A 12,250-nucleotide genomic window follows, 5' to 3' on the forward strand; every position below is an offset into this window, starting at 1 on the left:
CGCTAACGAGGGTTACAACAGTGACCAGATGGAGGCGTCACTGTTATGGGGAAGGGGCTGTGAGCGTCACCGTTATGGGGGGGGGCATCACCGTTATAGGGGAAGGGGCTGTGGGCGTCACCGTTATGGGGGGGTGGGGGCTGTGGCCGTCACTGTTATGGGGGGTGGGGACTGTGGGCGTCACCGTTATGGGGGGTGGGGGCTGTGGGCGTCACCGTTATGGGGGGTGGGGGCTGTGGGCGTCACCGTTATGGGGGGTGGGGGTTGTGAGCATCACCGTTATGGGGGGTGGGGGCTGTGGGCGTCACCGTTATGGGGGGGTGGGGGCTGTGGGCGTCACCGCTATGGGGGCTGTTGGCGTCACCATTATGGGGGGTGGGGGGGCTGTGGGCACTACCGTTATGGGGGTGTGTGGGCAGTGGGCGTCACTGTTATGAGGAGGTGTGGACTGTAGGCATCACTGTTATGGGGAGGTCTGGGCTGTGGGCGTTACCGTTATGGGGGGTGGGCTGTGGACGTCACCGTTATAGTGGGGTGGGCTGGTGGGGGCTGTGGGAGTCACTGTTATGGGGGGTGGGGGCTGTGGGCGTTAGCCCTATGGGGGTGGGGGCTGTGGGCGTTACTGTTATGGGGGTGGGGGCTGTGGGCGTTACCGTTATGGGGGTGTGTGGGCTGTGGGCGTCACTGTTATGGGGAGGTGTGGGCTGTGGGCGTCACCGTTATGGCGGGGTGGGGGTTGTGGGCGTTACTGTTATGGGGGTGGGGGCTGTGGGCGTTACTGTTATGGGGGGGCGGGGGCTGTGGACGTTACTGTTATGGGAGGGGGCTGTGGACGTCACTGTTATGGGGGGTGGGGGCTGTGGGCGTCACTGTTATGGGGGGTGGGGGCTGTGGGCGTCACTGTTATGGGGGGTGGGGCTGTGGGCGTCACTGTTATGGGGAGGTGTGGGCTGAGGACGTCACCATTATGGGGGGGTGGGGGCTGTGGACGTTACTGTTATGGGGGGTGGGGGCTGTGGGCGTCACTGTTATGGGGGTGTGTGGGCTGTGGACGTCACCATTATGGGGGGGGGGCTGTGGACGTTACTGTTATGGGGGGTGGGGCTGTGGACGTTACTGTTATGGGGGGGGGGGGGCTGTGGACGTTACTGTTATGGGGGGTGGGGGCTGTGGACGTTACTGTTATGGGGGGTGGGGGCTGTGGGCGTTACTGTTATGGGGGGTGGGGGCTGTGGGCGTTACTGTTATGGGGGGGCGGGGGCTGTGGACAATACTGTTATGGGGGGTGGGGGCTGTGGGCGTTACTGTTATGGGGGGTGGGGGCTGTGGACGTTACTGTTATGGGGGGGCGGGGGTTGTGGACGTTACTGTTATGGGGGGTGGGGGCTGTGGGCGTTACTGTTATGGGGGGTGGGGGCTGTGGGCGTTACTGTTATGGGGGGTGGGGGCTGTGGACGTTACTGTTATGGGGGGTGGGGGCTGTGGACGTTACTGTTATGGGGGGGTGGGGGTTGTGGACGTTACTGTTATGGGGGGTGGGGGCTGTGGACGTTACTGTTATGGGGGGGCGGGGGTTGTGGACGTTACTGTTATGGGGGGTGGGGGCTGTGGGCGTTACTGTTATGGGGGGTGGGGGCTGTGGGCGTTACTGTTATGGGGGGTGGGGGCTGTGGACGTTACTGTTATGGGGGGTGGGGGCTGTGGACGTTACTGTTATGGGGGGGCGGGGGTTGTGGACGTTACTGTTATGGGGGGTGGGGGCTGTGGGCGTTACTGTTATGGGGGGTGGGGGCTGTGGGCGTTACTGTTATGGGGGGTGGGGGCTGTGGACGTTACTGTTATGGGGGGTGGGGGCTGTGGACGTTACTGTTATGGGGGGTGGGGGCTGTGGGCGTTACTGTTATGGGGGGTGGGGGCTGTGGACATCACTGTTATGGGGGGGCTGTTGGCATCACTGTTATGGGGGTGGGGCTGTGGGCGTTATAGTTATGGGGGGTGGGGCTGTGGGCGTTACCGTTATGGGGGTGGGGCTGTGGGTGTTACCGTTTTGGGGGGGCTGTGGGTGTTACCGTTATGGGGGTGGGACTGTGGGCGTTACCGTTATGGGGGTGGGGCTGTGGGTGTTACCGTTTTGGGGGGCTGTGGGCGTTACCGTTATGGGGGCGGGGCTGTGGGCGTTACCGTTATGGGGCGGGGCTGTGGGCGTTACCGTTATGGGGGCTGTGGGCGTTACCGTTATGGGGGGGCTGTGGGCGTTACCGTTATGGGGGTGGGGCTGTGGGTGTTACCGTTTTGGGGGGGCTGTGGGCGTTACCGTTATGTGGGCGGGGCTGTGGGCGTTACCGTTATGGGGCGGGGCTGTGGGCGTTACCGTTATGGGGGGGCTGTGGACGTTACCGTTATGGGGGGGGCGTGCCCTTTAGGGTATTTTTAAACAGCTGAAATTTGCAGCGCATTCCGTGACCATTAAAGTCTCCCATTCATTCATTTCAGTGGAAATCTGCGCCAAAGTTACACCACAGTGTTTTTTGCACTGTGACCCGTTGCTTTTTGATGTGGATTTGCGCATTGCCAAGGGTTAAATCCTCGTGTGGTTGTGCAGCATGGAAACGTGCGGCACAACATATTGGCGCCCTTTACACGCTAACGGGACGGACGGCTCTGGATTTGGCTTCTACTTCTGATAACTTCCTTCTTTCAGTCCTTTATTTTCTGTGTGTTTTAGGGGATCGTTAGAAGGGAAAGGGTTAATAGAAGCGTCCACCCGCTAACGAGGGTCACAGCGGTGACAAGATGGAGGCTATATTTAGCCGGGTTGTGCGGAGAGGAGCCATTAGCAGCCTCGGCCCAGTTACCGCGGCAACCGTCTCTTGCGGCTCGCAAATCCTGAAGAGTATATTGATCATCCATAATGAGAGCGCGCGGGGGCATCGCAGGCTGGCGGCACGAAATGCCCCTCCGGTACAAGAAGCGCCGATTAGCAGGTCACAGGGTGCTAAAAACTGTGTCCAGTCATGTGCCCTCTTAAAGGAGTAACGCCATCTGATAAATGCGGCTCCTGCGCCTCCTCCGGGCGCTTGAGACTTCCAGGAACAGGCTGCGCCGCGCCATTTCTGTAACTTCCACAAGAGTCTCGCTCTGTTGTTTCCATAACCGCCACTCAGTTATTCACTGGCTCGGATCTGGGCAGGATGGGCGAGGAATGGGTACGGTACCCACATCTGTCATGGCACATCCTTCAGAATGTCTCTAATGCGATTTGAGCAGCCCTGCAGCGGACAGTAAGGGTACGGTAACACAGGAGAGTTTGGTCAGTGCTGACATCTCTCCTTAAGGAGACCCCCGGAGGGTGAGTGTGTCGGGGTCTCCTCACTTTTCAGGTGTCTCCTCACAAATCCCACAACCCACTCACCCCCTGGGGGTCTCCACACCCTTTTTCGGGTATGCTCCAAGCCGGGACCCTTCTGCACCCTGATGAGGCGAACGGCCCAAAGCAGCTGTCTGTGGAGGCTTCTGGCTTCCTATTCGCAATCATTCTTATAAAGACTTGTATAAATGGTGGCACAGGGATGTGCAGGGATGCAGCCATCCACTAGGTGGCGCAGCAGAGCCCTCGTTCCATCTTCCTTCTGTGCACACCTTTGTGTCCTGCTCATCTGCTGTCTTCACAACAGGAATGTTTCCACTTCAGATTTGAAATCTACTTTGCAGAAACAAGTGACAATTCAGTTTGTAACATCGATCTGTGGAGTCGCTGCCAGAAACTCTGCAGCTGGATGGTGACCATTCAGAAGGGCCGAAACCGGAACAACCTGCAACAGCCGTGCGAGCAAAGAGCACGGATCCTTAACATCTGTCCATCTCCTATCTATCTTCATATCTCATATCTGTCTATCTCATAGAATCATAGACTGGTAGAGTTGGAAGGGTCCTCCAGGGTCATGGGGACCACCGGGGTCATCGGGTTCAACCCCCTGCTCAGTTCAGGATTTGTCCCACTCATTGATCCCCCTCACTGTCTAATATCTAATCTGTGTCTCCTCCCTCTCAGTTTCATCCCATTGCTTCTAGTCTTTCCTTGTACAGATGAGAATAGGGCTGATCCCTCTGCACTGTGACAGCCCTTCAGATATTTGTAGACCGCTATTAGGTCTCCTCTCAGCCTTCTCTTCTGCTAAACATTCCCAGATCCTTTAACCGTTCCTCATAGGACATGATTTGCAGACCGCTCACCATCTTGGTAACTCTTCTCTGAACTTGCTCCAGTTTGTCTATGTCTTGTATAAAGTGGGTGCCCAGAACTGGACCCAGTATTCCAGATGAGGTCTGACTAAGGAGGAGTGGAGGGGATAATGACCTCACGTGATCTAGACTCTAAGCTTCTCTTAATACATCCCTGAATTGTGTTTGCCTTTTTGGCTGCTGCATCACATTGTTGACTCATGTTCAGTCTATGATCTATTAGTATACCCAAGTCTTTTTCACATGTGCTGCTGCTTAGCCCAATTCCTCCCATTCTGTATGCACTTTTTTCATTTTTCTTACCCAGATGTAGCACTTTGCATTTCTCCTTCTTAAATACCATTCTGTTAGTCGCTGACCACTGTGCAAGCTTTTCTAGATCCTTTTGAATCCTCTCTCTCTTTCCTAGTGTTAGCTATCCCTCCTAGCTTTGTGTCATCAGCAGATTTGATCAGTTTCCCACAATTCCCTCCTCCAGATCATTTATAACAATGTTGACCAACACTGGGCCTAGGTCGATCTGTCTGTCTCATATCTGTCTATCTATCTGTCTGTCTCATATCTGTCTATCTGTCTCTCATATCTGTCTGTCTGTCTCATATCTGTCTATCTGTCTGTCTCATATCTGTCTGTATGTCTCATATCTATCTATCTGTCTGTCTGTCTCATATCTGTCTGTCTGTCTCATATCTGTCTGTCTGTCTCATATCTATCTGTCTGTCTCATATCTATCTATCTGTCTGTCTGTGTCTGTCTGTCTCATATCTGTCTGTCTGTCTCATATCTGTCTCATATCTGTCTATCTATCTATCTGTCTGTCTCATATCTGTCTCATATCTATCTATCTGTCTGTCTGTGTCTGTCTGTCTCATATCTGTCTGTCTGTCTGTCTCATATCTATCTGTGTCTGTCTGTCTCATATCTATCTATCTGTCTGTCTGTCTGTGTCTGTCTGTCTCATATCTGTCTGTCTGTCTCATATCTGTCTGTCTCATATCTGTCTCATATCTATCTGTCTGTCTGTCTGTGTCTGTCTGTCTCATATCTGTCTCATATCTATCTGTGTCTGTCTGTCTCATATCTATCTGTCTGTCTGTGTGTGTCTCTCATATCTATCTCATATGTATCGCTGTTTGGGAACAGACGGGTTCTGGAGGGAATGCACATTTCACACTGATGCAGAATTGACGGTTTTGCTCAGTAATTGCAGTTCACTCAGTTGTTATTCGGGTGTGCCTGGACTGTAGTGATGTCATGGGTGGGTCGGTGGCCGGACCCTTCACTTCCTCCCCCAATCCAGTCCAGTTGGCTCAGCTATCTCTACTGAGTTTATTACTGGGACAGAAAAGACTGCAAGTCCCAACAATCTGAGTCGGGGAGTCAACACAAGGCCACTTGGAACTTCTGATTGTTTGCTGACAAATGCTGCATGATGTTACTAGTTGGGCAAAGCACTGTCTAGTTAGTGTCCAGCCGGGCAGGTGTTTTATTTCTGTTTGTCTGTACAAAGCTTATATGCTGCAAGTGTCTGTTTCTCCACTGAATGGCTGTTATATGGACCGTGTGCTTGCCGACCCCTCCCCCAACATCCATCCATCCACATATATATTACAGGATTTCTGGTGATGTACTGGGGGATGAGTGGAGATACGGGTAGAAGAGGAATTTGTCATGTCTGCCCCCTTGGGAGCGGCTGTGACTGAATGCGCTGTAGCGAAGCATCATTAGTCTTGTGGAGGGACTTATTGGGATATCGCAGTGTAACGGCTGTAAGAGTTAACAATGCAGGTAGTGAGAGGCGAAGAGTTAACAAGTCAGCTCTGCTACATCTGCACATCACATTGTGTCACTGTGCAGACAATGAAGTTATGACAAATGCTTTCATTTACCATTTCCCTTTAGATGGAACCCCCAAAATAAACTCTGCTTTCAGTGAAAAGGTGGTGAGCGCTGGCGAGCCGGTGTCGCTGATGTGTAACGTGAAAGGCACGCCTCTGCCGACCATCACCTGGACGCTGGACGACGAGACCATCATCAAGAATGGCAACCACCGAATCAGCCAGATCATCACCTCTGATGGCAACGTGGTCAGCTATCTGAACATCACCAACACGGGGGTGCGGGACGGGGGCGTCTACCGCTGCACTGCCAACAACTCTGCGGGCGTCGTCCTGTACCAGGCTCGAATAAACGTAAGAGGTGCTTGTCAAATCAGCTCCTCAACAATACCCATAATCCATCTGCAGAATGTTCTAGAATTACTCCCAGCTGCCTTCACAATTCTGCTGGATGAACTTGGAAACAGTCAGCGTTTTAGCTCCACCCCAGTGTCCGTCATGTGACCTGGCCGCCGAGCTCTCATCACAGGCGACCAGCAGAATTCTGAACTTACCTTTAGGCACAACTGGAGAAGAAAAGATGTTAAGAATTGTCAAATATTGTATTTAGAGAATTGTTTCCGTTTGATGTTTGTGTGGCTCCAGGCACCCGAGCCTTACTTAAAGGGGTTGTCCAGCTTTAAGTGACTGGTGGCCCACCCTCAGGACAGGTCATCAATATCCCATCAGCAGGGCCGCTCGTGTTTGCCACGCTGCTCTTACAGGCTAAGGAGCCGTTCGCTTCAGTCTGCAGTATGACCCAACACGGGGGCCGGCGGCCATAAAGCGCAGCAGATCAGCTCTGGGCAGGGGGAACTGCTAGTAGACGGTGGTGTTGAGCGGAGGACCCCCATCCATCCTCTGTTGATGATGACCTCTCCCGAGGATAGGGTATGTCTACACGGGGCAGAAATCCTGCGCAATGTCCACAGTATCCAAAACAGAGTCAAAATACACATCAGTGTTGCAGAAGTTGACTCTGTTTGGGATGTGGGATTTCCGCCCCGTTTAAACCTCCCCTTAGGCCGAGCAGCCCCTGTAATTAGTGGCAATTCTACCATTTGCGCCTACAGCTCCATTACAGACCTGTGTATCTCCATGGTAACAGACTACAAACAAACCCTAGTAGTCATATCCTGCAGTCACCCCTTTCCTGCTGCCCTTTATACATGCATTCATCAGGTAAGTGAGAAGTAGGGTAAGTGTGTCTGCCAGACCAGCCTGCGCAGGGTTTATTTGCAGTGTGTTTCCATGGAGACAGACAGGTCTGCGCAGGGCTTATTTGCAGTGTGTTTCCATGGAGACAGACAAGTTTGCTCAGGGCTTATTTGCAGTGTGTTTCCATGGAGACAGACAGGTCTGCGCAGGGCTTATTTGCAGTGTGTTTCCATAGAGACAGACAGGTCTGTGCAGGGTTTATTTGCAGTGTGTTTCCATGGAGACAGACAGGTCTGCGCAGGGCTTATTTGCAGTATGTTTCCATGGAGACAGACAGGTCTGCGCAGGGCTTACTTGCAGTGTGTTTCCATGGAGACAGACAACTTTGCTCAGGGCTTATTTGCAGTGTGTTTCCATGGAACAGTCAGGTCTGCGCAGGGCTTTTTTGCAGTGTGTTACCATGGAGACAGACAGGTCTGCACAGGGCTTATTTGCAGTGTGTTTCCATGGAGACAGACAGGTCTGTGCAGGGCTTATTTGCAGTGTGTTTCCATGGAGACAGGCAGGGCTTATTTGCAGTGTGTTTCCATGGAGACAGACAGGTCTGCGCAGGGCTTATTTGCAGTGTGTTTCCATAGAGACAGACAGGTCTGCGCAGGGCTTATTTGCAGTGTGTTTCCATGAAGACAGACAGGTCTGTGCAGGGCTTATTTGCAGTGTGTTTCCATGGAGACAGACAGGTCTGCGCAGGGCTTATTTGCAGTGTGCTTCCATGGAGACAGACAGGTCTGCGCAGGGCTTATTTGCAGTGTGTTTCCATGGAGACAGACAGGTCTGCGCAGGGCTTATTTGCAGTGTGTTTCCATGGAGACAGACAGGTCTGCGCAGGGCTTATTTGCAGTGTGTTTCCATGGAGACAGACAGGTCTGCGCAGGGCTTATTTGCAGTGTGTTTCCATGAAGACAGACAGGTCTGCGCAGGGCTTATTTGCAGTGTGTTTCCATGGAGACAGACAGGTCTGCGCAGGGCTTATTTGCAGTGTGTTTCCATGAAGACAGACAGGTCTGCGCAGGGCTTATTTGCAGTGTGTTTCCATGGAGACAGACAGGTCTGCGCAGGGATTATTTGCAGTGTGCTTCCATGGAGACAGACAGGTCTGCGCAGGGCTTATTTGCAGTGTGTTTCCATGGAGACAGACAGGTCTGCGCAGGGCTTATTTGCAGTGTGTTTCCATAGAGACAGACAGGTCTGCGCAGGGTTTATTTGCAGTGTGTTTCCATGGAGACAGACAGGTCTGCGCAGGGCTTATTTGCAGTGTGTTTCCATGGAGACAGACAGGTCTGCGCAGGGCTTATTTGCAGTGTGTTTCCATAGAGAGAGACAGGTCTGCGCAGGGCTTATTTGCAGTGTGTTTCCATGGAGACAGACAGGTCTGCGCAGGGCTTATTTGCAGTGTGCTTCCATGGAGACATACAGGTCTGTGCAGGGCTTATTTGCAGTGTGTTTCCATGGAGACAGACAGGTCTGCGCAGGGCTTATTTGCAGTGTGTTTCCATAGAGAGAGACAGGTCTGCGCAGGGCTTATTTGCAGTGTGTTTCCATGGAGACAGACAGGTCTGCGCAGGGCTTATTTGCAGTGTGTTTCCATGGAGACAGACAGGTCTGCGCAGGGCTTATTTGCAGTGTGTTTCCATGGAGACAGACAGGTCTGCGCAGGGCTTATTTGCAGTGTGTTTCCATGGAGACAGACAGGTCTGCGCAGAAGTCGTATAACCAAAATAGTGCAAGATTGTTTCACTCCAGACTTCTTGCAAAGTTGCTTTATTTGTTACTATTTCAGATGCCATCTGCAGCGGAGGTGCCAGCGGAGGTGCCAGCTGAGGTGCCAGTGGAGGTCCCGCGGCCCTCGGCGTATTCCAGAATCATATAGTGCTCCCTTATCTTCTCTTTCTTTTAGGGCCAGCGAGCATTCGACCAATGAAAAATATCACAGCAATAGCCGGGAGAGACACGTACATCCACTGCCGGGTCATCGGCTACCCCTACTACTCCATAAAGTGGTACAAGAACTCCAACCTCCTCCCATTCAACCACCGACAGGTCGCTTTTGAGAACAATGGGACTTTAAAGGTGTCGGATGTGCAGAAGGACGTGGATGAAGGCGAATATACGTGTAACGTGCTGGTCCAGCCGCAACTCTCCACCAGTCAGAGCGTCCATGTCACTGTGAAAGGTAACATCATCATGATGGGGGGACTATTTCTGGGGTTCAGTCCCAGCGAAGGTTGTGGCCCTCCACTACGGTATTACAAATGTGTACTTCTTGCCGCCTCCAGACACCACTAGAGGGAGCTCCACACAGTTCAAGGCAACAGTATGAATATGTATACATTGAGCTCCCCCTTGTGGTCACAAATATTTCACTACAGGCAATGGCTGTATCTAGGGATTGGAGCTCTCTAACAGATATTTGGATCATCTTAAGCTATACCGTTAGACACTGCAATCTTCCTCTGCAGACCATCGCATACACCAAAACATTTTGCTTTTGGGCTCCACCTGCCAATAAGCTCATTAGCATAAATACAAATACAACCCTTTTAAAATCTTTTGATTTTCTGCATTGACAACTAATAAGATGTGATCTGATGGCAATCTAAGGGACCACAATGTAACTAATAACACACAGCTGTACCGCCCATCATCCACAGTGCAGGAGGAAAGTAAGTGACCCCCTATGTAATGTAACTAATAACACACAGCTGTACCGCCCATCATCCACAGTGCAGGAGGAAAGTAAGTGACCCCCTATGTAATGTAACTAATAACACACAGCTGTACCACCCATCATCCACAGTACAGGAGGAAAGTAAGTGACCCCCTATGTAATGTAACTAATAACACTGAGCTGTACCGCCCATCATCCACAGTACAGGAGGAAAGTAAGTGACCCCCTATGTAATGTAACTAATAACACACAGCTGTACCACCCATCATCCACAGTGCAGGAGGAAAGTAAGTGACCCCCTATGTAATGTAACTAATAACACACAGCTGTGCCACCCATCATCCACAGTACAGAAGGAAAGTAAGTGACCCCCTATGTAATGTAACTAATAACACACAGCTGTACCACCCATCATCCACAGTACAGGAGGAAAGTAAGTGACCCCCTATGTAATGTAACTAATAACACAGCTGTACCACCCATCATCCACAGTACAAGGGGAAAGTAAGTGACCCCCTATGTAATGTAACTAATAACACACAGCTGTACCGCCCATCATCCACAGAACAGGAGGAAAGTAAGTGACCCCCTATGTAATGTAACTAATAACACACAGCTGTACCACCCATCATCCACAGTACAGGAGGAAAGTAAGTGACCCCCTATGTAATGTAACTAATAACATACAGCTGTACCGCCCATCATCCACAGTACAGGAGGAAAGTAAGTGACCCCCTATGTAATGTAACTAATAACACAGCTGTACCACCCATCATCCACAGTACAGGAGGAAAGTAAGTGACCCCCTATGTAATGTAACTAATAACACACAGCTGTACCGCCCATCATCCACAGTACAGGAGGAAAGTAAGTGACCCCCTATGTAATGTAACTAATAACAGAGCTGTACCACCCATCATCCACAGTGCAGGAGGAAAGTAAGTGACCCCCTATGTAATGTAACTAATAACACACAGCTGTACCACCCATCATCCACAGTACAGGAGGAAAGTAAGTGACCCCCTATGTAATGTAACTAATAACACACAGCTGTACCGCCCATCATCCACAGTGCAGGAGGAAAGTAAGTGACCCCCCTATGTAATGTAACTAATAACACACAGCTGTACCGCCCATCATCTACAGTGCAGGAGGAAAGTAAGTGACCCCCTATGTAATGTAACTAATAACATCTGTACCGCCCATCATCCACAGTACAGGAGGAAAGTAAGTGACCCCCTATGTAATGTAACTAATAACACACAGCTGTACCGCCCATCATCCACAGTACAGGAGGAAAGTAAGTGACCCCCTATGTAATGTAATAACACACAGCTGTACCTCCCATCATCCACAGTACAGGAGGAAAGTAAGTGACCCCTATGTAATGTAACTAATAACAGAGCTGTACCACCCATCATCCACAGTACAGGAGAAAAGTAAGTGACCCCCTATGTAATGTAACTAATAACACAGCTGTACCGCCCATCCCCCACAGTACAGGAGGAAAGTAAGTGACCCCCTATGTAATGTAATAACACACAGCTGTACCGCCCATCATCCACAGTACAGGGGGAAAGTAAGTGACCCCCTATGTAATGTAACTAATAACACACAGCTGTACCGCCCATCATCCACAGTGCAGGAGGAAAGTAAGTGACCCCCTATGTAATGTAACTAATAACACACAGCTGTACCGCCCATCACCCACAGTACAGGAGGAAAGTAAGTGACCCCCTATGTAATGTAACTAATAACACACAGCTGTACCGCCCATCATCCACAGTACAGGAGGAAAGTAAGTGACCCCCTATGTAATGTAACTAATAACACACAGCTGTACCACCCATCATCCACAGTACAGGGGGAAAGTAAGTGACCCCCTATGTAATGTAACTAATAACACACAGCTGTACCGCCCATCATCCACAGAACAGGAGGAAAGTAAGTGACCCCCTATGCAATGTAACTAATAACAGAGCTGTACCACCCATCATCCACAGTGCAGGAGGAAAGTAAGTGACCCCCTATGTAATGTAACTAATAACACACAGCTGTACCACCCATCATCCACAGTACAGGGGGAAAGTAAGTGACCCCCTATGTAATGTAACTAATAACACACAGCTGTACCGCCCATCATCCACAGTACAGGGGGAAAGTAAGTGACCCCCTATGTAATGTAACTAATAACATACAGCTGTACCGCCCATCATCCACAGTACAGGAGGAAAGTAAGTGACCC

General features: G+C 51.0%; 1 protein-coding gene across 1 annotated transcript in view; it reads left to right on the top strand.

Annotated features, from left to right (window-relative positions):
* DSCAM (DS cell adhesion molecule) overlaps positions 1 to 12,250 on the top strand; it is a 740,634-nt gene that overhangs the window by 248,687 nt on the left and 479,697 nt on the right. The window contains exons 7-8 of the mRNA XM_066598936.1: positions 6,145 to 6,441; positions 9,235 to 9,510. Of these exons, the coding sequence (XP_066455033.1) occupies positions 6,145 to 6,441; positions 9,235 to 9,510 (573 nt within the window). The remainder of the gene's footprint in view (positions 1 to 6,144; positions 6,442 to 9,234; positions 9,511 to 12,250) is intronic.

This window comes from Eleutherodactylus coqui, chromosome 4 (assembly GCF_035609145.1).
Source record: "Eleutherodactylus coqui strain aEleCoq1 chromosome 4, aEleCoq1.hap1, whole genome shotgun sequence".
NCBI classification, from domain to species: Eukaryota; Metazoa; Chordata; class Amphibia; order Anura; family Eleutherodactylidae; genus Eleutherodactylus; species Eleutherodactylus coqui.